Genomic DNA, 27,594 nt, shown 5'->3' with positions numbered 1-27,594 from the left:
CGGCCACAGACTGCAGGTCGCCGGGTAGGCGCAGGCCGTAGTCGACTGAGACACCTGCTCACACGCAGCGTCTGATGAAGGCACAAAACACGACAGGACAGGGTGATACACAATCACGGCAAAAACACGACAGGACAGGGCGAAACGCAATCACAGCATGGTGAATACAATACAAGGAACCGACGGGACAGGAACGGATCACAAAGGAATAAATAGGGACTCTAATCAGGGGGAAAGGATCGGGAACAGGTGTGGGAAGACTAAATGATGATTAGGGGAATAGGAACAGCTGGGAGCAGGAACGGAACGATAGAGAGAAGAGAGAGCGAGAGAGTGAGAGAGGGAGGGGGAGAGAGAGGGCTAGAAGGAGGGAAAGAACCAAATAAGACCAGCAGAGGGAAACGAATAGCATGGGAAGCACAGGGACAAGACAAGATAATAAATGACAAACATGACAAGTGCGGCTTGGTTGGGTTGCGTTTTGGAGGACGCATGGCTTTCGACCTTCGTCTCTCCCGAGCCCGTACGGGAGTTGTAGCGATGAGACAAGATCTTAACTACTAACAATTGTATACCACGAAAATTGGAGAGAAACGGTGGTAATATTAAAAACAAAATAAATAAAAAACAGAAAGGAATGATTTAAACCAGTACTTTTTGAGGGGGGGGGTTCAAACCAGTTCAGAACTTTATTTTTCTGGTCAGAACAGTGGAACGGAACAACAACAAAGTGGTTCTCTTCAGATCAATATGATTGGGAAATCATTTTGGTTCAAATCCCTGGGTCTCAGCTATGTAGTTGACTGACTGTACATGTAGTTGACTGACTGTTAGTTTCCACTCCTTGTGTCTATTTTGTTGGAACTATCGTTGTATCTGAGTGACTTCTGCTATGCTCTTTAATGTAGAACACTTATGTTTTTAACTTTTGGCATTGCATTTTCAAACTGTAAATGATAGCTTAAATTATGTTTGATTGATAAAATAGTATTTTGTATTGTATATGAATGACTAGTGTATTTTAAGAAATTAAAATGCATACTATGAATCATCCTTTCCAAACACCACACAATCTAACATGTCATCCAACTAACTAGTCTAGAGGGGTTTATTGAGTTGAAGGGATGTGGGTTGAACATGGAGGTCTTTGCATGTTTCAGCTGTGGCCTTGGCACAGTGACATTATCCTTCCTCCTCCAGATAAGACAGCAGAGAGGGAGGCCCTAATACCAGACCAAGGTCTACTAACACGTCTGTTATCGCAGGAAGATGGAGAGCTTATGAAACTGGAAACAAACTCAATAGACACCTATACCATCCCATAACAGACATTTTTTATTTGATTTATTTCACCTTTATTTAACCAGGTAGGCAAGTTGAGAACAAGTTCTCATTTACAATTGCGACCTGGCCAAGATAAAGCAAAGCAGTTCAACAGATACAACGACACAGAGTTACACATGGAGTAAAACAAACATGCAGTCAATAATACAGAATAAACAAGTCTATATACAACGTGAGCAAATGAGGTGAGAAGGGAGGTAAAGGCAAAAAGGGCCATGGTGGCAAAGTAAATACAATATAGCAAGTAAAACACTGGAATGGTAGTTTTGCAATGGAAGAATGTGCAAAGTAGAAATAAAAATAATGGGGTGCAAAGGAGCAAAATAAATTAATAAATTAAATACATTTGGGAAAGAGGTATGTCCAGTGTGTTACTCTAGAATCTTGAGCTGTTCAAAATGTCACAAAACCACCTGCAATCACATACATTTGGCAGTTTATGAGAGGATAAAACTACTTCAACATATGCTACTCATGACCAAACTGATCCTAATGCAGTTCCGGATTAGGTTTAAAATCTGGAATAAATGACACAGGGTGAATATATAGATGTTTTATAGAGCATGTAGAGAATCCATGGCCAAGCCTGTCAAAATAAACCAGCCAGAGCCACTAAATCTGATAAACTGACTCTGGTCAGTTTATCACTGTCAACAGGGGACAAAAACAAATTGTTAGTCAGACGTCGCCTTGACATTCAAGTCTTCTGTTTTCCATGGCTGGTCTGTGACCTGTAGCATTGGCAGCCGTCCTTGGCAGATACTGGGAAATAAAACATCCCTGTCCTCCCTCCCTCTCTTGCGTATGCCTGCCTGTAGACCTTGCCTCACTTCTCACCCCAGAGTGGCAGTTACCGGCACTTCTAGCACATTCCCTCAGGCTAGAAAAAGGGAGTTTTCAGAGAGGGGAGAGGGGTGTTAAGTTAGTGTCTGCCATGCCCTCGGGATAGCAGAGGAGTTTTAGGACGGGACAAAGTCTGGAGCATTGGTCATTCCCAGTGCTTAGGAAAGGGAGTTTTCTGAAAGGGGTAGTAGTTTCAGATTTTGGACTGGGCCATGTCTCTGCAAGGTGATGTGTGTGTGGTGACAGGAGCCTGTGGGTTCCTGGGAGAGAGGCTGGTACGGCTGCTGCTGGAGGAAGACAAGCTCACAGAGATCCGTATGCTGGACATACATGTCCGACCACAACTCATACAGTGTCTGGAAGGTAAATACTATACCAGCTCTCCTTTTTTCTCTCTCACTATTAGGGTAAATAGTGTAAATATAGATATTTTACAACTTTTCTTTAGTTTCTTTCTTCTCTGATTGATTTGTTGTCAGAGATCAGAGGGGACACGCTGGTAAGCGTATTTGAAGGGGACATTAGTGATAGTGACCTGCTGAGGAGAGCGTGCAAGGGAGCATCGCTGGTCTTCCACACTGCGTCCCTCATTGACGTCACCGGGAAGGTGTTATACAGTGAGCTTCACAGGGTCAACGTCAAAGGTATGATCAGATTTTACTGAAGCTTTGGGTTGAGATTGGCAGCAGACCTGAGTGAAATAAACATGTCCAATACTTTCAAATACTTGAACTGCTCTTGAAAACGGAATTGACCCTGCTGATATACTCATTCATCTGATATCTTTCTCAGGAACCCAGCTCCTTCTGGAGACGTGCGTCCAGGAGAATGTGGTGTCCTTCATCTACACCAGCAGCATCGAAGTCGCCGGCCCCAACGCCAACGGAGACCCCATCATCAACGGTGATGAGAACACACCCTACACATGCTCCCTAAAGTTCCCCTACAGCAAGACCAAGAAGGAGGCCGAGCAGGTCACCCTGCAAGCCCAGGGTGAGGTGCTCCAGAATGGGGGCCGGCTGGCCACCTGCGCCCTCCGACCCATGTACATCTATGGAGAGGGCTGCCGTTTCCTGCTGGGCCATATGGGAGACGGGATTCGGAACGGGGATATGTTGTACCGGACCTCCCGCCCGGAGGCCCAGGTGAACCCTGTATACGTGGGGAATGCGGCCCTGGCCCACCTCCAGGCTGCCCGTGCCCTGCGAGACCCCCAGCGGAGAGCCGCCATCGGAGGGAACTTCTACTACATCTCAGATGACACGCCGCCTGTCAGCTACTCTGACTTCAACCATGCTGTGTTGTCGCCGCTGGGCTTCAGCATCCAGGAGAAGCCTATCCTGCCCATCCCAGTCCTCTACCTCCTCTGTTTCCTCATGGAGATGCTGCAGATACTGCTCTGCCCCTTCAAGCGCTTCACACCGCCCATAAACCGGCAGCTCCTCACCATGCTGAACACACCCTTCAGCTTTTCTTATCAGAGGGCTCAGAGGGACATGGGGTACGCTCCACGGTACAGCTGGGAGGAGGCACGCAAGCGGACCATGGATTGGGTGGCTTCCCAGTTACCCAAGGAGAGAGAGAGAATAAAGGTTAAATAATTGCCCCACGATCTGCTAATAACACATAACATATAGCTCACCATCCCCAGTCCATGTGTCTAATCCTCATTACTGCACTCTGTAAAAGTTGATATTAAAGTTGTGTGAAAACCAATCTCTGAACATGTTCTTTCCCGGTCTGTTCTCACTTATGACCACTCAGCCTGACCCATTTGATTTCATCAGAAATAGATGGAGACTGACACTGTATTCTCAATCCCAGACACAATAGGCCTACATGTCCTTGACCTTGTTCTCCAGAGAGGAGGATTATTTTCTTAAATAAAAGCTGAACTACTACAGTCTGATTAGAGTTGCAGGTCCATCTATATAGTCACATGGATGAGTATAAGGGTAAGTCTGAATCCATTGCTGAAATGAACTCACCATGAGACACGGTGAGAATGTCACCCTCAGACAGCCAGAGTTTAGTATTAAAAGAAACAGGTATTGATCACCAGTGAGGTCATGGATTCAAAACCCCCCATATAGACTAAACACTGGGTCCTAAACAACACACTGACGAACGACTGGAGCAGGAGAGGTATGTGGGTGCGTTTTCATAAGGCTAGTTTACTGTGCCAGCTGAGCTTTGCGAGAAAGCAGGGAAGGAAATTCTCCCAACCCCCCAACTCTGTTACTGTGTAACTAACTGTTTCAATGCCAGGCATTGTGAAATAACGTTGTGTTCAACTTCATTCTCTTAAGTAGATTCCTACCCTTTTGTGGCCACTGTTGACCGGTAGAGGGTTGAATGACATTTCTAGAACCAAAGTGAGTTATTGCATAGCTACAAGGACTGCTGAGAGGGAAAATAGAGTTTCCAAAGCAAGGGATCTGAGGCACAGTTCACCAACACATTTTACCAAACTATCTGGTAAAGCCAAGTTACCATTCTTGATACTCTTCTTTCAAGACAATGGGCTGGAAACTGAAAACAGTGCAAACTATTCTCAGTATTCTAGCCTTCTACATTACATTTGCAGTCGGTAAGTACAACTCATCTCTATTGCAGAACCTTCCTCTAAGCATATTTATTATAGCATATGTCACTGTCGATGTAAAGAAGATTTTATTTTGTGCAAATGGTGCATTTGTTGTTGTTGTTGGTGTTGTTCTCCAGGTTCTTTATGGACATTTCTCCTCTGAACCTGCAGGGGAAGATGAGGAGCCCAGATCAGAATGTGCTGACTTCAACAACATGACCTGGCTGGAGTACCATCAGCAGGGCAGCAAGCTACAGGTGCAGTACCTGCTCTTGACACGCAAGAATACAGACTGTGCCAGCCTCTTCAGTCAGGACTTCCTCAGCAACAACACCTACTTCAACTCCTCCCAACCCACCAAGATAATTGTCCATGGATACAGGTAAGGAATAAGGGAGGGAGGTCAAAAACTTAGCAAGGTATATCTATATTCTACACATAAAACGTAGAAGTTATCTCTCCCTCCCTCCCAACCTCCACCTCCCCTTTCCTCCCTCCCTCCCAGGGCTCTGGGCAGTAAGCCATCCTGGGTGAAGCAGCTGGCCCAGGCTCTGCTGTGGGTGCAGGATGCCAACGTGGTGGTGGTGGACTGGGTCTATGGGGCCTCACTCGCCTACAACATGGTGGTGGAGAACTACAAGGAGGTGGCCATCCAGATCTCTGTCCTCATCAACCAGCTCCAGGTCAGGGCCTCCTCATTTGTTTATGTTTACACTGACAGCAAATTAAGATAAAAGTAATGAAAATAAAGGAGGTCTGATGTCTGTCCCACAGAACCATGGATGCAAACTGGAGTCATTTCACTTCATTGGGGTTAGTCTTGGGGCACATGTGTCTGGATTCGTGGGGACCCTGTTCAAGGGCAAGATAGGAAGAATTACAGGTGAGCTCCATCTGTGTCTGACCCATTAACAGTTCCACGGGGCACCTTCTGTCTGCAGAACAGGGCTCAACAGGGCCAGACAGAGACTGGTCACCACAAAGCAGGCCAGTCACTCACAGACCCTCTCATCTCTGCCTATCTGACTGAATTAGGCTTTCAAAGAGAGAGAGAGAGAGAGACAGCTCTGGAAAACAACAACAGCTGATATTGAAAGGCAGTGAGCTGAATTTGTGAAAGAGGGAGACGTTACCCTTCTGAAGTCACACAACGACACAATAATACATATGATTGTCTGTCTGTACACTATCGCTGATGTTTTTGTCTCAGTAGAGGCCTTCAGGGCTGTGATATGGAGTAGTCTGAATGCTTTAGTGCGGTAGTTCACAGGTGCTCTGTGTGTGTATATTTGTGTTTGTCATCACTGTCGCTGATGCAGTACTTTATCTATCCCCCACTGACCTCTGTATCTCCTGCTGTAGGTCTGGACCCGGCTGGACCAATGTTTAAAAGAGCCGACACGTTTGACCGTCTTGACCCCTCAGATGCACTGTTTGTGGAGGCCATCCACACTGACTCCGACTGTGAGAGAATAGGCTACACACAAATAATCATTGTTATTGCAAAGAGATTTCTGCTACCATTCCATCTTTTCCTCTTAGGCCTACTCTATTTCAAAAGTCTCACTGTTCACTGGAATGACAATATGACAATGTCCTGGTATCAGCCATTCGACATCAAATATCATCCTTTTCTCTCAGATTTCGGCATCTCCATCTCTGTCGGCCATGCAGACTTCTTTCTAAATGGCGGGATGGACCAAGCAGGTTGCTCGCGCTCCAGGTCTACGTCAAGTAAGACCATTTTGCCGCCGAAATGCTTCATTGGCAAAGAGGCCTAACCTAAGTGTGTATGAATTTCAATATAAACTTCAGACATGTCTTTCAACTTAAACAACTGTTGATGTTTTTTGATTATTCACTAACTAAACAGTAAGCACTATGTTTACTAGCCTATAGGCTATTTAGTGGTAAGCTTCTGGCTGCCTGAGAATCTTCGTTTGTGATCAGTTCTTGTCTACTTTCCAGTGTATAGCTATGTGATCTGTGACCACATGAGGGCGCTCCACGTCTACATAAGTGCACTGAACGGGACCTGCCCACTGACTGGTATCCCTTGTTCCAGCTATGAGGACTTCCTCAAGGGGCGCTGTTTAGGCTGCCCAGGCAGATGTCCACGAATAGGTAAGGACATCATCAACATGAACTATTTCCCCAGATATTATACCAACCTGCTGTCTGTGAGTACGTTGGTCATACAAATGTAAATATTATAAATAGCCACCTTTTACATGTAGCCTAGAGTAGACTATGCACAAACTATTTTGATCACGTGTTTACATGAGATATTTTGGTATTATTCAAACTTCCAAGCACACTTTCCATGTTTACTTTAGTCAGGTTTCACTCAGTGAGAGATAGGGCAACTGTCTGACCTAGCTAGTGTCATGTCTGGTCTGGCCACATTGGAGCTGCTGATGCAGTGACAGACTGATACAGATAAAGCAGTAAATGTACTCTGGAGGCCTTTCATCTGTCATAACTGTGATAGGAATGGCTATTTTACATCTTACTCTCTCTGTCTTTTGTATGTGCATGTGTCCTTGTGTGTTTCAGGGTTATTGGAGAACAGTGGTTTAACAGTCTTTCCTCTTCCTCAACCAAATAAGCTTTTCCTCCTGACAACTTCTGCACCTCCCTTCTGTGGTGAGTAGCCAACATTTACCTCTATGTAAAAACACAGACTGGCTGTCCATCAGACAATTGTTGGATGTTCATTATGCCCACTACTTTGACCCCACAGTTGAATGGTTAAATACAGCAATATCTCATGTGATGATGATCAAGTTACATCCCGTCCCCTCCTCCTCTTCCCCAGCCCATCACATCCTGGTGCAGCTGGAGGTGTTCCTCCTGGACAAGAGTGCTGAAGTGCAGGTGATCCTGAGGACTGGGGGACATCCTGAAACAGAGCAGAGACTCAGGCTGTAGGTACAACCACTAAGCCTCACTGTTAGAGACAAAGAAAAATGTATACACAGCATGATTCACAGCTGTTCACAGTATGATACGTAAACATGGATTATATTCTCAGTAACAGGCATGCTGTGTGTGTGTGTGTGTGTGTGTGTGTGTGTGTGTGTGTGTGTGTGTGTGTGTGTGTGTGTGTGTGTGTGTGTGTGTGTGTGTGTGTGTGTGTGTGTGTGTGTGTGTGTGTGTGTGTGTGTGTGTGTGTGTGTGTGTGGTGTGTGGTGTGTGGTGTGTGTGTGTGTGTTTGTTTCAGACAGACAGACGGCACCATATACAGTAGGGTGATAGCCCACCCAGTGCCACTGTGTGAGATAGACTCCATCCAGCTGAAGAACACTGGAGCGCACTTCTACAGGCAGGGAGACATCCACGTTGTGTCTGTCTGCATATCAGAATTCCCCTCTGTCGGGTATAAGTCCTTTCATCTATTTAACACACATACTTTCACACACTTACCTACACCACACACAACATTCCTGTGCATGCATATGACACTGTAACTCATGTGTTTCTCTTTCAGAGAAGTGGAGCCATTGTGTGTGAAGAAGATAAACGTAAGGCGAGGATCTCCATGGAACCATGATTTCGTACAGCTGTGTGAGAATTACTGATGTAGTAAACACACAGAGATCCTATGAACCAGCATGTTTCTTTTTCTCTAGCAACCTCCCAATAGTCTGAAACTGTGTCCTTTCCACATCTCCTTTCCTTTATCATCAATAATGTGGAATGCTTTGATAGGTCTAAGCAGTAAGGAGGAAGCCTATCCTTATAGTTATCATTGGGAATGAAGGAAAGGAAATTAGAAGAGTTTTACTGGGACTAGCTCACGGAGAAACACACACATGCAGCTAATAGCTCCCATTGCAAACAGCTACACACAAACTTTGCCATCCTATAACCCTAGTCATATGTTACTGATGGACCACCTACAGCCAAACAGATTCCAGAACAGTTCCAAACTACTTCTTTACATTTCTTTAGTATATTCTAACAGCATTAGTATTGATGTACATAATCATTCCGACGCAGCTGAATGTTACTTTATTCAGAGCTTCTGTTGAAGCAAAACAATAAAAGGGTAACTCTGGAATGTGTGAATATTGTCTGTACTCAAGGGCTTAACTCCCTGAGTTCTGATAAGCAGGGGTGAGCAACATACTCAGCAACAAATGCGCAACTGTGATAACTGATTTTGAGTGCCTCGTGATGATAAACTTGGAGACAATATTATTTCTGACAGAGGATGAAGGAGAGAGGAGACGGACAGAAAAATGACAGGAATGCATTTTCACCAAGAGCTTTATCAAGAAACATTGGCCCCATGAAAATATATGTATATGTAGTCCCATTTTTATTTACAAAAACATAACACTCTTGTTCTATGTTAATGACTAAATAAATATACAATGTGTGAGACATCTCACATTCACATAAACAAATGCCTGTTCAATTTGGAATTGTGTTTTGGAAAATGTGAGTATGAAGATACATCCCTTTCTAGCATGCTGTCTGTCAAACTTTATTCTCTCAGATTATGTCTGCACAAACAAACACGATTAACGTGCCCCTAGCTAGCCAACCCAACCTCGGTTGTTAAAAAATAAAATACACATGATTGCTTTAATGTTGAATCATAATCCTATCTAAACACAATATCCACATCAAAAGGCTTTCCATCCAGATGAATGAGAGACATGTGAGTGAAATAATAACAAGAGGTCTGTGACCTTCACTAATAAATTCAGATTTATAACATAATTCTTTCCAGTGTCCAGGGTTTCACTCTTTCCTATATTGTCACACACAGATAACACCAGAGGAAGTGAGGTAAGGTGAGAGAGTGGGATTTGGTGTTGGGGAGGTCTGATTCCACCCAGGGCAGTGATGGTTGTGTTCCAAGTCATATTTTTTTGCAGTCGCACTGCTCATCTCAGAAGAATGCTAAATGATATTAATGTGGTTCCTGAGATGTTAAACACTTTGCCAGGAGTTGGGACATCTGATAATCTGCATAGCCTGACTGTAAAAAGATTTCCTGGAACGTGTCCACTGTTTCCAATCTGGTTGAAACCATCACAGCATAGAGGTGTCCGGTAGGGGCTAAGGGAGCTCTCCCTCTCTGGTATCGTAATGGTAGACTCCCAGTGGTTTCCTCTCCTGTGGAATCAACTGAGAACACCGGTCATTGACAACTGGTCAGTCTATCATGAACTGTCAAGAAACACAAGCTGAACTGTTACTACGGCAACATACCTAATGGCAGGCAGTTCATATTCACTTTGTCCAAGTATAGAGAGTGTTTAATCTTCCCCTAAATGTTATGTACACGCCTTACAGCTCAAATACAGTATAGTGTCGAGTTGCAAGATGATCTCACAACAAAAGCTCCCATTGGTTCGAATTACATTGGCATAGTCTTCACATTCCTGACACCCGAACTGGTTAACAGTGAGAGATGAGGGATATATTGACCTGTGATGTGACACTTACCTGGTTTCCATCGAACCATTTACTGCAAATGAATTACTTGACGCATGAAAAAAGTCACAACCGGGCTGATGGAAATAGGAAATGCAGATACAATTTTATAAATGTCGACAGAATTTGTTCGTTTGACATGGTGGGATCTTTTTGTGTAAGTAAAATTAATTATGCGAGAAATGGCTACAGATTAAATCAGTTATGTATTTCACCACCAACTGGGCACAGACATCAGTTCAAAGTCTAGTTATGATTTACATTTGGTTGAGTTGTTAACTAACGTGAATTCAACATGAATTCAACAAAAAATATCACCATGTCATTGGATTAAGGTTAAAAATTGGGTGAAAAAAATATGAAATGTCCTCATGTTGATGACTTTTTGCAAATCAGATCAGTTTTCCATGTTGATTTAATCTTTTTTTTTTAAATGACATGGAAACAATGTTGATTCAACCATTCTTTGCCCAATGGGAGGGTGGTTAAAGTGCACGGTGATGAGCTTGCTGTTCCTTTCCAATAAATATCGAGGGTCTTATTCTGGTGACATAATGATCATGCTTGGCTGTCATTTGACAAAAAAATGTTCTCGCTATTATCCATAATAATCTCATCATGTAAGTAGCCTGCCCGCACTTCATCTGCGAGCTGCTGGATAGAGCACATGTGTCAAGATCAGAGTGGGCATATTTTCTATATAACACAACAGTTTTTGTGAACAAAACCATCAGCAGAGATAAAAATACAATAGAAACCCATTTAACTTGCATTTTTTTATTTAATATGCACAGCCTTTTATCCACAATCAATTTGTTTGATGGAAACATCTCTGGTGGGAGAATCTTTTATCCAGATTTTAGGATATTCGCATGAAAATCTGTCGCCAATTGGATGGAAACCTAGCTAATGATAGTGGAGTGATGGGCTGTTCTCTAAGCGTGTCTGGTCTCTGCTTTCACATGATCCACATCCCTCTCCCCTCTTTCATACCTCACCCCTCTCGAAACCTCAACCCTCTGCTTGCCGTAGCCACTGGCTAACTGACCATAGACTGTACATGAAGGTCAGCAGCTATTACAATGACAGCAGAGCCAGAGCCCTCCACCCTCTACCCAGCAACTATCCTGGAATCCAACCCCCCTCTCCGCCCGAAACACGATCTGACCCGCGATTGGGTCAGGGAGGATTTTGGGATAGCTAGGGAGGGGGCAGTGGGTAGGCACGTGGATTAAGTGCATGGCACTGGATCTCTGGCTGCCAGGATATCCCAAAAGTTTCCAGCAGGCTCTAATCCTTGTCAGACAAAAACACGCAGCTGACTGCCAGCATCACACCCCCACCCTGCTGTCTCCCCTTCCTGTTCCAAACTACAAACCTCCAACATACATACAGATGGTACCCCATCTGTCTGAACCAACATAAGCTATCAGGGTCACTGTGAGGTAAACGGCTTTGTAAACGGTTTCATAAACTGTCGCACAAAAGTATCTTTCCTCTGGCCTGAATCCAGGCAGAAAAGGGCAGTCTAACCTAGGTAAACGAACACAATCCAAACACACACACTCTCCACCCATCCTCAGCAGGACGTTAGCTACTAAGAGGGCAGGCCACACACTGGGAGAGGAGTGAGGGAGAAGCTGCAATATACACTCCCCTACATATTTATTTGGACAGTGAAGATCAAACTTAAATTTTGCTCTATATTCTAGCATTTTGGATTTGAGATCAAATGTTTTCTACAGTGCATTCGGAAAGTATTCAGATCCCTTGATGTTCTCCACATTTTGTAACGTTACAGCCTTATTCTAAAATGAATGACATTGTTTTTTCCCCCTCATCAATCTACACACAATACCACATTATGACGACAAAAAAAGTATGTTTTATTTTTTTGTGCAAATGTATTAATAATAAAAACTTAAATAATACATTTACATAAGTATTCAGACCCTTTACTCAGTACTTTGTTGAAACACCTTTGGCAGCAACTACCACCTCGAGTCTTCTTGGGTATGGTGCTACAAGCTTTGCACACCTGTATTTGGAGAGTTTCTCACATTCTTCTCTGCAGATCCTCTCAAGCTCTGTCAGGTTGGATGGGGAGCGTCGCTGCACAGCTATTTTCAGGTCTCTCCAGAGATGTTCGATCGGGTTCAACTCGGGGCTCTGGCAGGGCCACTCAAGGACATTCAGAGACTCGTCCCAAATCCACTCCTGTGTTGTCTTGGTTGTGTGCTTAGTGTTGTTGTCCTATTAAGAGGTGAGCCTTCGCCACAGTCTGAGGTCCTGAGAGCTCTGGAGAAGGTTTTCATTAAGGATCTCTCTCTACTTTGCTCAGTTCATCTTTCCCTCAATCCTGAATAGTCTCCCAGTCCTTGCCGGTGAAAAACATCCCTAGAGCATGATGCTGCCACCACTATGATTCACTGTAGGGACGATGCCAGGTTTCCTCCAGACGTAACGCTTGGCATTCAGGCCAAAAATAGTTCAATCTTGGTTTCATCAGACCAGAGAATCATATTTTTCATGGTCTGAGAGTCCTTTAGGTGCCTTTTGGCAAACTCCAAGTGGGCTGTTATGTGCCTTTTACTGAGAAGTGGCTTCCGCCTGGCCACTCTACCATAAAGGCCCGATTGATGGAGTGCTGCAGAGATGGTTGTCCTTCTGGAAGTTTCTCCCATCTCCACAGAGGAGCTCTGTCAGAGTTACCATCGAGTTCTTGATCACATCCCTGTCCAAGATCCTTCTCCCCCGATTGCTCAGTTTGGCCGGGCGGCCAGCTCTAGGAAGATTCTTTGTGGTTGCAAACTTCTTCCATTTAAAAATTATGGAGGCCACCGTGTTCTTGGGGACCTTCAATGCTGCAGAAATGTTTTTGTACCCTTCCCCAATTCTGTTCCACGACACAATACTATCTCAGGGCTCCATGGACAATTCCTTCGACCTAATGGGTTGAGTTTTGCTCTGACAACTGTGGGAATTATATAGACAGGTGTGTGGCTTTCCAAATCGTGTCCAATCAATTTAATTTACCTCAGGTGGACTCCAAGTTGTAGGAACATAAAGGATGATCAATGGTGGCCTGCCAAGTGGCGCAACGGTCTAAGGCGTTACTACAGACCCGGGTTCGATACCGACCTGTGACGCAACCGGGAGAATGGAAACTGGCTCTAACCGGAATGGAAAGAGGAGTGGGAGGCCCCGGTGCACAACTGAGCAAGAGGACAAGTACATTAGAGTGTCTAGTTTGCTGCCTAGAAGGCCAGCATCCCGGAGTCGCCTCTTCACTGTTGACATTGAGACTGGTGTTTTGCGGGTACTATTTAATGAAGCTACCAGTTGAGGACTTGTGAGGTGTCTGTTTCTCAAACTAGACACTCTAATGTACTTGTCCACTTGCTCAGTTGTGCACCTTGGCCTCCCACTCCTCTTTCTATTCTGGTTAGGGCCAGTTTGCGCTGTTCTGTGAAGGGAGGAGTACATAGCGTTGTACGAGATATTCAGTTTATTAGCAATTTCTCGCATAGAATAGCTTTAATATTGAGCCTGTAATCAAATCCACAAGTGCTGACCAGACCGGACACGTCGCGTGAGCGAGCGTCACAAAATAAATTTAGAAATCCATGTTATTCAATTATTGCACCCACACTGCTCGCGGATGAACGTATGCGTTGCCAAGGGCTAAAATAGAGCTCATTCCTATTTCTGACGCAGATCGCGCTGCAAGTCCTGCCTCTCCCATCTCCTCATTGGTTTATAGAAGCAGGTACCTGCGTGCCATCTCCTCATTGGTTATACCCACGTGGGTGATTGAAAGACTAACTGTTTTGCCGGTAGTCGTGGTAATACAGTGAAAGTTTAGATGCGATCACCATTTAAATTAAACTATGAAAAAGCCTGGAAGGAGGAGAGATGACTAGAAACGATTCGGTTGGCCGTTTTATGTGTGGATGAATTGTCAGAGTAGAGGTCCTTGTGCATTTCAGGTAAAATAACAACTCAATGTTTATATCCCAGGACAAATTAGCTACCAACAGCAAGTTAGCTAAATAGGAAAAATTAATCTTTAGTCAGAACAACAGTTAACATATTTGCAAAAGGGCTTTCTAATGATCAATTAGTCATTTAAAATGATAAACTTGGATTAGCTAACACAACGTGCCATTGGAACACAGGAGTGATGGTTGCTGATAATGGGCCTCTGTACGCCTATGTAGATATTCCATTCAAAATCAGCCATTTCCAGCTACAATAGTCATTTACAACATTAACAATGTCTACACTGTATTTCTGATCAATTTGATGTTATTTTAAATGGACAAAAAAATTGCTTTTCTTTCAAAAACAAGGACATTTCTAAGTGAATGGTAGTGTATGTAAGTAAGGTATTTCTGTTTTTGTTTTTTATATATACATTTGCAGACATTTAAAAAAATCTGTTTTCACTTTGTCATTATGGGGTATTGTGTGTAGATTGATGAGGAAAAACAATTATTTTATCAATTTTATAATAAGCCTGTAATGTAATAAAATGTGGAAAAAGTCAATTGGTATGAATAGTTTCATAATGCACTGTATGAGGAGACAGTACAGAATGTCACCATTTATTGGAGGGTATTTTCATATGTATCTGTTTTACCATTTAGAAATTACAGCACATTATGAATCTGTACCCCCCATTTGAAGGTGTCATAAGTATTTGGACAAATTCACTTATAGTGTATTACATTTAGTCAAAGGTTTGGTATTTGGTCCATATTCTGAGCACACAATGACTACATCAAGCTTGTGTCTCTACAAACTTGGATGCATTTGCAGTTTGTTTTGGTTGTGTTCGGATTATGTTGTGTCCAATAGCAATGAATGGTAATAATGTATTTTGTCACTTTTATTGAAGCAAAACATGCTAACCTCTCACGGTTACCAATAACAGGGTCAGTTAGCATTTTGGGGGATTATATAGATTGTTTTCAGCCATCTACACACAATAGCCCATAATAACAAAGTGAAAAGAGGTTTTTAGAAATGTTTAAAGAAAATGTATTGAAAATGAAATACAGAAATATCTTATTTACGTAAGTATGCACACCCCTTTACTATAACGCTCCAAATTGAGCTCAGGTGCATCCAATTTCCTTTGATCAACTTTTAGATGTCGCTATAACTTGATTGGAGTCCAACTGTGGCCAATTCAATTGTTTGGACAAGATTTAGAAAGAAACACACCTGTCTATATAAGGTCCCACAGTTGATAGTGCATGCCAGAACAGAAACTATACCATGAAGTACAATGTCTGTACCTCTCCGAGATAGAATTGTGATGAGGCATAAATCTGGGGAAGAATATAAAACAATTTCTAGAGTCCTGAAAGGTTCCAAGAGCCCAGTGGTCTCCTTCATTGGGAAATTTAACAACATAAAAATGGAGCTATCCAGACTCTGGTTTGAGTTGGCCGTACGACCAAACTGAGCATCTGGGCAAGAAGTATCTTGCTCCTTGGATGAGATGGGAGAATCTGCCAGAAGGACAACAGTCTCTACAGCAACCTGGGCTTTACAGGAGTGGACAGACGGAAGCCACTCCTTAGAAAAAGGCATGTGAAAGACTCAGAGCATAAGGCAAAAGTTTCTGTGGTCTGATGAGACAACTGAACTATTTGGCCTGAATGCAAAGCGCTATGTTTAGAGAAAACCAAGCACAGTTAAAAACCCGTCTAACACCATCCCTACCGTGAAGCATGGTGGTGGCAGCAACATGCGATGGGGATGCTTTTCAGTGGTAGTGACTGGGAGACTGGTAAGGATAGAGCAAGCTCAGACTTAAATCCCATTGAAAATCTATGGAAAGACTAAGATTGCTGTTCAGCGCCACTCCCCAACTATTTTAAGAGCTTGAGAAAATCTGCAAGGAAGAATGGGAGAAAATCTCAAAATCAAGATGTGGAAAGCTGATAGACACTCAAGACAACTCAAAGCTGTAATCGCCGCCAAAGGTGCTTCTACAAAGTATTGACTCAGGGGTGTGAATGCATATGTAAATAAGATATTTCATTCATTTTCAATATATTTGTAAACATTTCTTAAAACATGTTTTCACTTTGTCATTATGAGGCATTGTGTATAGATTTGTAAGGGGGAAAAAATCTAACCTATTTTGAATTCAGGCTGTAACAAAATGTGGAACAAATCAAGGGGTATGAATACTTTCTGAATGCACTATTTGCCACTAACTTTCTCACAATTCATTTATGATTATCCGTAATCATGGTAGCATCCACATTAATGTAGAGGTGTTCAGAAACATATTCTATTCTTATTTACACTCAAAGTGACTCAAATTACAACATTATTTACCATTCATTTCTATTGGGCACAACATAATCCAAAAACACAACCAAAACAAATTGCAAATGCAGCCAACAAGTGTGTAGGGTCATGAGCTTGATGTAGTCATTGTGTGCTAAGAATATGGGACCAAATTTAATACACTATAAGTGGATTTGTCCAAATACGTATGACACCTTCGAATGGGGGGACTAGAAACATAAAGTACTTTCATTTCTAAACGGTAAAACAGATATGTATGAAAATAGCCTCAAATAAAAGGTGGCATTCTGTACTGTCACCTCATAAAACATTTGATCTCAAATCCAAAATGCTGGAGTATAGAGCCAAATTAAAAGTTTGCTTCACTGTCCAAATAAATACGCAGGGGAGTGTACATGTAAAGAATTAGAACAGCTAAAGTTTTGGGGGTGGAGAGTTTGAGGCTTCAGATCTACATTGAGATGGAGTGAAGGTAAACTTTAGAAACAAGAGACAGAGGCCTTTGGGGTTGGGTGGGTACTCAAGAGGCGAGGTGTCCCAGTTCTGCCAACTCTTTGATCAATCCAATGTTCTTCCTCTCGGGCTCATTAATTTTTACCAAAAAATGTATCGATTTTACCAACTCACTCCCTAAACTTTCATATAATTTTAGAAGGCGAAAGAGCAAGCAGTGCATAGCCTCTGTATAAAATATATTGAATATGTAAGATAACAAACAGAAAATCATTGCAAAGTTGAAATGAGGTACTTTACCACATGGCATGGCCAGTTCAAAGCTGGATTAGTGAGTGGACACAGCAAGTAAAACACACACGCAACCCCTGCCCAGCCCACCCTCTCACTGCACACAGGTGTACTTACATGTATCTTAAGTAGTGGCCCAGTGTGTTAGCTCCAGCAACCTGCCATCTACCTCAAATAATCCCTCTCACTCCCATAATCCATTAAGGACCCGGTCATATCCGCAAAGTCTTCTAGGACCAGGCTGGTAGAGTCCTCACCAGATGGCATCTCCATGTCTGAGGGCTGGCGCTGGGATGGTTGGCGGGGGGTTGGCCGAGATGGGGTGGGGATCTTCTCTCGGATCTGCAGCCGAGGGGTTGGGGGTGTTGGAGGCTCTGACCTCTGGTAGGCTGGAACCGGGTCCACATCTACCACTGCTGCTTGCTGCTGTTCCACTGGGGCTACCTGGTCCCTGGCACTCCCACTACCACTGCCGCTATAGACCTCCCCCTCGCTGCCCAGGGAGGAGGGGGCCAGGACGTGGTAGAGGCTGGGCAATCGAATGTCGAGGCGCACGCCACTCTTCGCGAAGAGCTTGTCGTTGAGTGAGTAGAGCTTGTCGGCGATGTCGCTGCCCAGCATGATGGAGAAGAGGCGGGCAATGTAGCGCTCCTTGGACAGAAGCATGTAAAGGCGGCACCGACGCCATGAGATGTAGCGGCAGTCCGTCTCCGCTGTCAGGGTCACCTGAGGTTTAGGGTGATAGATGGTCAGGGGTGAGAGTGAAGGGAAAGGCTGAATGTTCATAAATCAATTAATGACTAGATGAATGAATAGCGAGCATTTGTCCAGTACCTGAAAGTTCCCCTCTTCGTTGGGTCGGAGAGACTCCCACTCAGGAGAGTCCAGGAACTTGTGGGGGAAGATGTAATGGAGGAATTGTCCATCCAGAGACACACGGATCCTACCAAGGAGAGCAGGAAAGGACAAGATTAGTAAGAGAGAAGGAGAAGGGAGAAAGCATTGATAGGTGATGATGAGAGAAGTGAGAGAGGGAGAAGATGCACATAACTAGACTTATCCAAAACCTTGAAACAAGTTAACATGAATATCTCTGTCCTTAACCTCAAAACTCAAGGGAAGTGAACCAAGAGAGAAAAACATCTATTCTTGGTTTACAAGTCACAGACATTCCCTCAGTGCTCTTTCAGGTATGACTTCATGTTTATGACATTCATTTGAAGTCAGTGAAACCTGGAATTGTTAGTCATAAAAATGGCATAAACAGACGTCATCTTATAACAACAAATGTTATTTGCGAACAATAGTTAGCTATCCCGGTGTATGAACATTTAATTTTAGAGGTCGTATAGGAGTTAGTTTACTGTGTTGGTACACAACCTCAAGAGAGCACCAAATATAAAGCTATCACAACAACTTAGCAGCAGCCACCAGACCTGGGTGAAATACATCATATTGTTTAAATGACTTGAACAGCGCTTCATTTAATTTGCCTGGTACAATGGAACCAATGGTTTAGTCCCAAATGAGCTAAATCAGGTACACCTCAAATACTTGAAAGTAAAGTATTTGACCCAGCTCTGGCGCCCTGCCACTAAGGGGAGCAAGTACACTACAGTGAGTCAGTGACACAAATACTCTGTATTTTACAAATGTCTGGGGATGGGTATAATATAACCACACCTTCCCAAACCCAACATACACACATTAAATTCAATCTTAGCCAACAAGCAACGGAGTCACTCCTTAGGACACATGACCTCTTGAAAGTGTTCCATGTTTAATTATATCGTTGGTAAGTAATATCCCTCTCTCAGGTTTCCATGAGCCCTAGTTTGGGTCATTGTTGTTGTTTGACAGACAGATCAAGAGATAAAGAACTATGTGGGGAATAGAACACTAACCACACTCAGAACATTAACTAGGAACACTCAAAACAACATGACAATCTGACATCAGTAATTTAACTCAACTACAATTTACTGTTACTCCAGCAACTTAACTAAAACAAGACTCCAGTCTTTTCCCATATCTACAGTAGCATACTACCAAGAATGAACACTGGAATTGGGACTTACACTGGAATGTACACCTTTCCCTCACTCACCTCCCAGACAGCAGAAAGGAGAGCTGGTCGATGGGCGTCTTGCCCTCCACCGCATACGTCTCCTCTACCCCTAGTGCTAGCACTTTGTTCTCACAGGCCCCCACAATATCTTTGAACACCTGTACGGGAACATCCAGGGGCTGGTAGACGGCTGAGTAGAGGGCCAACAGCTCCTCGCTGGCCAGGCCATCCTGTTGCAGCCTGTATACGAGGTGGCAGATCTGGAGCACACAGGCCACCAGCAGTAGCAAGTTCCAGGTGAACACATCCACCCCACACATGGTCATCCAGCCCCACAGAGCCAGGCAGGTGAAGGCAATCGTCAGGAAACCAAATATGAACAGGCAGCCATAGGCGCCGCTGCCTCCCATGTACCCAAGGAACAAGACGGTGTTGCCCAGGTGGTAGAAGGCCCCCTCAGTGTTGTTGGTCCAGCCATCGCATGGTGGATGGCCGTAGAGAACCGCCTCCAACAGGGTGGAGTTGTCTGCACACATGGTAAGGGAGGCTGTTATTCCAAACCAAACATCTAGTTGTTCAATAAGTTTTTAAAATGTGTTATATTCCAAAGCTGACAAAAGACACCAGAGGTCAAAGCTGGTAGAAAAAGGTTGTCCTCCACTAAATCTTGAAGTTTTTGGTTGCTTTATCAGTGAAACTGAACAATTGTCACTGGAGTTGGTCTATTTCTCAAAAGTTCAGTCAAAACGTTGAAAAAGATTGTTCCCTTTTCCCTTACATACAGCTGGAGTACACGATGTGTCTTTATTCGGTTATTACACCGTAAACACAATTGGAATGGATTTCTCACATTGTGCGTCTCTCCCTCCCTCTCGTCCCTTCAATGATTTGTCTGTCTATAGATTTTCTATTTCTCCTCACCCATTTGTTTGCTCTGGAGTGCTCACAGTTGGCAGCAGAGAGAGAGAGAGAGAGAGGAGAGAGACCCCTAGAAAGATAACCATGTTTGGAATTGAAACCCAAGGAGTACAGCCACAGACAGAAAGCAGACCAGCTACTTAACATAACACTGCTGGAGAGAGGGAGGAGTGAGAAGTGACAGAGTTTATTAGTCACATGTGCAGAGCAGCAGATGTAATTGCAGGGTACAGTGAACATTTTATCCCCCGAACTCTCCTGGGTGCATATAGAGCGGCTCTGGTCATGCCTCCAGGTAAGTCACACCAAGAAGAACTCTCCCGTCGGCCAGACCTAAACAATGTTTTCACCAGAATCACTATTTGCCTCTAAACCTAACTGGGCTAGAGAGGGACTCTGTTGGGTGCATATTTAGAGATTCTGAAATAGGTAGAATTACAGAGTAGATCAGGTTTACATAATGAACCCCCTTCCCCCATAGTTGACAACCATGCCCAGTCAGAGGACTAGTCCAAGTGTCACTGGAATAGGGGTCGGGTGAAGTGAGTGGCTTTGATCATTCCCCTTGGGATATCGAGACACAAAAAGTTGTCAGACTAGAACGTGCCTTCACACCACATAAGATGCATCCATTTGCTCTGACCTCTGCTGTTAAAAAATACATTAAAAGGTAAAGAATATTCCAGAGTGGACTTTTCCTTTATTTAAATATATGGCTTTTGGAATCCAGCACCCCAATACTTTCTACCACAAACATTTGAGCACACCAATTCCTTTTAAGAATTCAGATGTGCCAAGTTTTGGCTGGAGCAGAAGTTATAAGCCAAAGTGCATACCAGAGCAGTTGTCACCAGTCAGCAGAACATCAAAGGACCGTCATACCAGGACGTTTTTGCAGGGTGACAGGAAGTATAGCCGGCCTTTTTGTAGTTATGTATAATCATGTATAGTTATGTCTATGGTTTAGCATAAAATTAGGATAATATTGCATCCCTAACACTTCCTACCTGTACTATTAATTCAATTGCTTTTCATCCTGCCATATAAAATCAAGTACTCGAGTCAAATTGCATAGGATATTTATGTCACTCAAATCAGCAGAACATTCAAAATTCTGAAATTCAGAGCATTAAAAAAACATGTCACTCAGTGGAACATATCTTCCATCATGACCATCTGTGCAGCGATCACATCTTCCTTTCATGTTGAGGTATAAATAAAAACACGAGGAATATCCCAGGTCCCTTTAAGACGGCCAGCCAGCAACAACACTGCAAGAGAACATTAGTGTCAACTTCAACAGAAATAAACATGAATACTGATCAGAATATTGAAAAACAAGGGTAATATACACATGCCTGTCCTCAATCCTGATGCAAGCATCATTTATATAATTTACATTTAAGTCATTTAGCAGACGCTAAGAGCATCATACAGTAGTGAGTGCATACATTCACACTTTTTCCCCCCTTCCATATTGGTCCCTGTGGGAATCGAACACACAACCCTGGCGTTGCAAGCACCATGCTCCAACAACTGAGCTTCACAGGACCTCCTTCAAGTCAATCCCAGAGAAACAAGTCCTGCACCAACACCAAAAGTTCTTCGCTGCCATCCATAAACAATAAACAGCAGTTGTTCACATTAGCAGTTTGATCAACTTTAGCAGAAAAGACAACGGGTAACATGACCCTACAGAGGACAGTGAAAAACATGCAAAAGACAGGTCTGCAGTCACTGCAAAGCTGAACTGCAGCATACAAGTAAAACCACTGGAGGATCCATGATAAACCAGACAAGCAAATTCAATACATACCTCCCTCTAGTGCCACACCCACTCCTATTGCAATGAGCTGCATCTAGGACATAATGTTCTTTTCACAACACAAGAGGCTAAATTAATATGAGAGATCTGCTCCAGGGCATGACACTTACCATTATATAAACTCATTATATAAAGTTATATTAAATCTTGAATCCAAGCGCCCTCATACAATCCTTATGTGCCTCGATGAGATCTGTGCAACTTTCTTCGCCCTTCTCAATGATGCTGAAACATAGGAAATGGTCATCAGCAACTGCATACTCCAAAAACAAAGAGTCCACGAAATACGTTCACTTTACAAGAATGCAATTCAAGTTCAAAGAAATTGTAAACATACCACGCATCCCTAACTTTCTTCGTCTCTGGGCACGCACAACAGGGTTTCATTGGTTTCTTCTCCGTGCCCTCAATTGCAACCGGCTCGACGCTGGCAGCAGATATGGTGGACATTTTTCTGGCTGTAACAAAGTGAAAATTGGGGACAATAAACGGGGAAACAACGTAGCGAGTCTCTTTGCACGAGGGGACTGATACATGCATTATTAACATTCCTAAATGTATTATAGTAGCTGCCAATTTGATGGCAACATTGTAGCTAACTCAATACTAACACTTTCCTATAGTAGCTGCCAGTTTGTGTTAGATTAACTAGCTAGCTATAATATCACGTTGAAGTTAAAATTCCAAAATCATAGCCAACTTAGTTAGCTCTTTGCTAGGAAACCCCAAACCATCCAACCTGTGAAAGAATGGGCTCTGGCTTATAAAACACACATCCGGGATGCTAGCTATAACAGACCAGCTAACAACTACTGTTAGCTAGATGTTGGAAAAATATCACTCATACTGAAAACTCTTACAGTTCTCCCACAGCGTTTATTAACGAACATCACACTAGTGGAAATAATACTTTATGTAACATACTTAACTAGCTGGTAAGCCCTCTTGCACAGCGACTCCGATTCACGTATGTCCTACTCTGTCCTTCCTTATACAACATGGTTGAACCAGGCATGTCTTTAAATGGCTGCGCTAAGTTTCTGGGACATGCAGTTTTAACTTCCGAGCTGCAACAAATTGAATTGACAAGTGTAGGCCATTCTACACTTACCCTGTATAAATATCCCAAATGGAATTCCATTATGTGGTGCTGACGTTTTCTCATGCACAAATATTGTGGAATGGTTTAAACTTAATTTTCCAATGAGGAAATGTAATTTAATTTAGGCCTATGGTAACAGTATTGATTTCACGTCCGTCCCCTCGCCCCGACCTGGGCGCGAACCAAGGACGAAGCTCTGCACACGTCAACAGTCACCCTCGAAGCATCGTTACCCATCGCTCCACAAAAGCCGCGGCCCTTGCAGAGCAAGGGGAACCACAACTTCAAGGGCTCAGCGCAAGTGACGTCACCGATTGAAACGCCACTAGCGCGCCCCACCGCTAACTAGCTAGCAATTTCACATACATGCTTTACCTGGATCGCGTTCAGCAGGACGCAACATTTTGTTAAATTAAGATATAAATATGCTATGCAGAGTAAGGAATCACGTCCATAGCATTTATATCTGCAATGGCTGTGTTGGAAAGCATCAAAACTGTATAGAGCAGCACAGTGGAGGGGTCTTAATACCCATAAAACCTAGCGGTCAAACAGGGAAATGGTTCCAATCGTTTATACACCATTCATTTTTCCCATTGGCGATTTTAGAAGTACTTAAAATAAGGTCTGTGTTTTGTGTAGGCTTACCATGGCGTGACAATCTGATAACCATGTAAATCTCTCCCAGACAAGGTAACTTTTATCAATATATTCAGCTTCTAATTACTTTCATATTTGAAAATGATACTTGGCATTGAAGTAGACATGCAAGACTACAAATCCCTGCAAGCTCCTGCAATGTCATGTCTTGCTGAGACCTTTGCTAAATAGGTATTGTGTCAATTTAAAACTGGCATAAGACAGTTAACAGAATTGTCAAAGACATTTGCCAATTTATTAATTATTACATTTAGCTAGCATTAGATTGTTAATCTAGAGATTCTAACCTTTGCGTCGCTTCAGTAGTCTCGTCCAGATCACTTGGTATTTGGAGTTCTTTATGATAGCCACATTAGCAGCTAAATAGCATAATTATTGGGGGGGGGGGTAAATACAGCCGAATATATTGATAAAAGTCACCTCGTCCTAGAGAGATTTACACGATTATCAAAACGTCACGGCAGGGTAAGCCTACACAAAACACAGCCCTTATTTGAAGTGTTTCTAAAATCCCCTTTGGGAAAAATGAAAGCTGGAAAATCTATTCAAACCATTTCCGTGTTTGACTGGTATTATGTAGGTATTATGACCCCATTATAAACTGGGTGGTTCGAGCCCTGAGTCCTGATTGGCTGACAGACGTGTTATATCAGACGGGTATGACAAAACATGACAAAACATATCATACCACGGGTATGACAAATAATATGATCTACAAATAGAAATGAGTAGTTATTTACGGTGCATGGTGATTTGTAGATCAGTCAGTTGGCAGTTGCCTGCACTATCGGCTGCAATGTCGAACAAGCCGTGTGTGAACTTTTCAAAGTTCTTGACCTTCATGTCTTAAAGTAATGATGGACTGTTGTTTCTCTTTGCTTATTTGAACTGTTCTTGCCATAATATGGACTTGGTCTTTTACCAACTAGGGGTATCTTCTGTTACCCACCCCTACCTTATCACAACACAACTGATTGTCCACAAATTAACTTTTAACAAGGCACACCTGTTAATTGAAATGCATTCCAGTTTACTACCTCATGAAGCTGGTTGAGAGAATGCCAAGAGTGTGCAAAGCTGTCATCAAGGCAAACGCGGCTACTTTGAAGAATCTCAAATATAAAATATATTTTGATTTGTTGAACACTTTTTTGGTTACTACATGATTCCATATGTGTTATTTCATAGTTTTGATGTCTTCACTATTATTCTACAATGTAAAAAAGAGTAAAAATAAAGAACAACCCTGGAATGAGTAGGTGTGTCCAAACTTTTGTCTGGTACTGTATATAAGTATAAAATCATTTCTGGGTAATAATTAAGTATCTTACTGTAATAGTTTCCCAATAAAATTGACAAAAATAGTTTTATCAATAAATAATTTTGCTAGGACTGACTGGGAGTGTTCTCAGTGGGGAGAGAAAACGGAAAACTATCGCCAGATAGTTTTGGAACACTCTTTGTTATTGGTCTATTAACCAATTTACCACCTGGTGCCAAAACTCCTGCCCATGCAAACATGCTGATTAGAAGGTCCTGTGTAGATTTTATTTTCAACCAGCAGATATCAGGGAATAACACTGAGTTAAAAAAATGTTTCATCAGCTGTTGTACAATATAATACAAAACACAGAAAAACTGAATTTTGACTGCACAGAGCCTTTAAATAAGGATGGAAAGTCATTGTGACGTTGTAAAGCTAATTGGCTTTTCTTGTTGTTTTGTGTTATCCAGGAGATCCTGACAGTGATGTGTGCAGCCTTGATGAAAACACGCTCATGTTGAAGAACCGAGACATCAACTTCCTGAACAACATTCTCACCCAGCTGCAATTCAAGGTCTTCCAGGAGGCTGACATCATCATCAGGCAGAACACGTCCAGAGACCGCATGTTCTTCATCGAGCACCACCAGTTCCTGGTGAAGACCGACTTTTTCCAGAAGGAGCTTATTGACGGAGACTACTTTGGAGGTGGGCTGAGAAAAAGATCCCTGGACATGTGTGTCTGTCTCTAGAGTTCAATTTTCTTCATAGAGGAAGACCATGATTAGCTGAACCAGGGCTGGAACAAAAGCCTGCACACTGTAGCTCTCCAGGTCTAAAGTTGGTACAGCTGCTTTGAAATGTTAGTCTGGTCTGACTGCAGCGACTCACTGCTTTGTCTGTCTCTGTCCCACAAAGATCTGCCTCCTGACCAAAGGAAGCGTTTGGCAACAGTGCGAGCTATGACCATCTGCCAGCTCTTATCCCTGCACGCAGACAGCTTCCAGCAGGTCCTACAGGCCTTCCCTAACGTCAGGAAAGATCTGGAGATGACTGCCCAATAGCGCCAAGAGGACCTAAAGAGTGATTAAAGCCCCTCTTCTGCTGCTTTATGTCTCAACAAATGTAATACTCACTCTTCATTCAAAGAATATATACCTTTCTTCTTTTCAGAGGCACAACAACAGAGTGAATCCAAACCTAAAGATATGCAGAGGGAAAACTGAGGAGATAACTGAGTGAAGGGGCCTCGCACAACACCATCCACTAACACTTAGTTTAAAAAACAATGTAGAACCAAACAATGTCACACATTTTTTGTAAATAAAATGAACAGATACCGGTATGCTGAATATTGTAAAATGTGGATTCATTTCTTACATTTAGAATTTTTTTGACAATATAACAAAAACAATTTTGAAGAAGAAAATGCTATATCCATTCATATTGTTATGGAAGATTAAAACAAGACTGCATGTGAAAAAAAAATCCAACATTCTTCTTGTATACTAAAATACCTTTTTCATAAAGGCAAACCAACACGAGAAAATTCAGTGTAACTTTGGATGTGGCATGTCTTGAAATACATTTTTGATGTACTCAGCAGTGGAGGCTGCTGAGGGGAGGACGGCTCATAATAATGTCTGGAACGGAGTAAGGGAATGGCATCAAACACATGGAAACCATGTGTTTGATGTATTTGATACCATTCCACCAATTACGCACCAGCCATTACCACAAGCCAGTCCTCCCCTATTAAGGTGCCACCAACCTCCTGTGGTACTCAGGTTGCATCAAAAATAGAATGCATAAAAATACATTAGGCCAGTCGATTGATATCGACCATGTTATTTGGATTGAGTGTAATTTTGTCTTGTGTGACCTTTACTTAAATCGGATTGGCAGGAGTTCATTCCTTTTACCGGTTACACTAGTAAGCTTTCATTTCTGACAACACTGTGACCTCATCTGACCCTCATCAAGCATTTACTGGGAGCTTAGCCAGAAGAAATAGCATTGTAATGTAGTATACAGACATACACAGATCCCATGAGATAGCATCCCAGATAAGTATGTGTGCACAAAACATGTTAAAATACCAAAACCAACAAAAAACAAGAATGTTGTTAGTCTATAATTTATAACACATTTGCTGTTATAGTTTTAACATGTAACTATTGTCCTGGTTAAATTACTAATTTAAATATTCAATAGTCTACTGTTACCATTACTAAACCTCACCCTGTGCCCTGCTAGTTGTGTAGTTCAGATGACAATAATTGTGATATTCAAAACCACCCATTGTATTCAGTATTAATGTGATCCAGCCTTGTCTTTTAACTGGGCTTGATTCATGCTTGCATGAAGCGGAGATACTGAATAGTTGATGAGCCGGGAGGGAGAGAGAGAGAAAGGATGAGGGATAGAGCGAGAGAGAGAGAGAGAGAGAGAGAGAGAGA

The 27,594-nt window shown here is 42.8% G+C and overlaps 5 protein-coding genes across 8 annotated transcripts; 3 read left to right on the top strand and 2 right to left on the bottom strand.

Annotated features, from left to right (window-relative positions):
- Positions 1-1,575: 1,575 nt before the first annotated feature.
- Positions 1,576-20,460, bottom strand: LOC124044099 (popeye domain-containing 2-like). Of its 3 annotated transcripts, none has more exons than XR_006840430.1 (5): positions 19,407-20,460; positions 18,134-18,242; positions 17,417-18,025; positions 6,117-7,676; positions 1,576-3,744 (listed from the first exon to the last, which is right to left on the bottom strand). XR_006840430.1 is itself a non-coding variant. In XM_046363549.1 (5 exons), exons 1-4 carry the CDS (start codon positions 20,290-20,292, stop codon positions 17,465-17,467), a joined length of 1,161 nt encoding a protein of 386 aa, XP_046219505.1. In that variant the 5' UTR covers positions 20,293-20,460; the 3' UTR covers positions 9,033-9,916; positions 17,417-17,464. The 3 variants fall into 3 exon arrangements, 2 of the variants coding, with proteins under 2 accessions (XP_046219505.1, XP_046219502.1); XM_046363549.1 differs by lacking the exons at positions 1,576-3,744; positions 6,117-7,676 and adding an exon at positions 9,033-9,916 and having other exon boundaries at positions 19,407-19,893; positions 20,289-20,460; XM_046363546.1 differs by lacking the exons at positions 1,576-3,744; positions 6,117-7,676 and adding an exon at positions 9,033-9,916.
- Positions 2,164-3,903, top strand: hsd3b1 (hydroxy-delta-5-steroid dehydrogenase, 3 beta- and steroid delta-isomerase 1). Its single transcript, XM_046363550.1, has 3 exons — positions 2,164-2,550; positions 2,667-2,831; positions 2,980-3,903. Exons 1-3 carry the CDS (start codon positions 2,400-2,402, stop codon positions 3,786-3,788), a joined length of 1,125 nt encoding a protein of 374 aa, XP_046219506.1. The 5' UTR covers positions 2,164-2,399; the 3' UTR covers positions 3,789-3,903.
- LOC124044098 (phospholipase A1 member A-like) lies at positions 4,355-8,834 on the top strand. Of its 2 annotated transcripts, none has more exons than XR_006840429.1 (11): positions 4,355-4,777; positions 4,946-5,156; positions 5,280-5,457; positions 5,549-5,657; positions 6,137-6,238; positions 6,416-6,508; positions 6,743-6,898; positions 7,331-7,420; positions 7,593-7,701; positions 8,002-8,153; positions 8,265-8,834. XR_006840429.1 is itself a non-coding variant. In XM_046363545.1 (11 exons), exons 1-11 carry the CDS (start codon positions 4,708-4,710, stop codon positions 8,353-8,355), a joined length of 1,365 nt encoding a protein of 454 aa, XP_046219501.1. In that variant the 5' UTR covers positions 4,358-4,707; the 3' UTR covers positions 8,356-8,834. The 2 variants fall into 2 exon arrangements, 1 of the variants encoding a protein (XP_046219501.1); XM_046363545.1 differs by having other exon boundaries at positions 4,358-4,777; positions 7,998-8,153.
- Positions 20,461-21,347: 887 nt separating the features above from the next.
- Positions 21,348-23,171, bottom strand: LOC124044101 (cytochrome c oxidase copper chaperone-like). The gene is made up of 4 exons (XM_046363551.1): positions 23,035-23,171; positions 22,448-22,568; positions 22,221-22,335; positions 21,348-21,556 (listed from the first exon to the last, which is right to left on the bottom strand). The coding sequence occupies exons 2-3, from the start codon at positions 22,558-22,560 to the stop codon at positions 22,251-22,253; spliced, it is 198 nt and encodes a 65-aa protein (XP_046219507.1). The 5' UTR covers positions 22,561-22,568; positions 23,035-23,171; the 3' UTR covers positions 21,348-21,556; positions 22,221-22,250.
- A 2,479-nt stretch (positions 23,172-25,650) lies between these two features.
- Positions 25,651-26,232, top strand: LOC124044444 (potassium/sodium hyperpolarization-activated cyclic nucleotide-gated channel 2-like). Its single transcript, XM_046364078.1, has 2 exons — positions 25,651-25,843; positions 26,054-26,232. The coding sequence occupies exons 1-2, from the start codon at positions 25,651-25,653 to the stop codon at positions 26,197-26,199; spliced, it is 339 nt and encodes a 112-aa protein (XP_046220034.1). The 3' UTR covers positions 26,200-26,232.
- Positions 26,233-27,594: the final 1,362 nt, after the last annotated feature.

Source organism: Oncorhynchus gorbuscha, linkage group LG09 (assembly GCF_021184085.1).
Source record: "Oncorhynchus gorbuscha isolate QuinsamMale2020 ecotype Even-year linkage group LG09, OgorEven_v1.0, whole genome shotgun sequence".
In the NCBI taxonomy this organism is placed as follows: Eukaryota; Metazoa; Chordata; class Actinopteri; order Salmoniformes; family Salmonidae; genus Oncorhynchus; species Oncorhynchus gorbuscha.
Note: the sequence above shows the minus strand (reverse complement) of the source record. Positions and strands in the feature narration are given on the sequence as shown.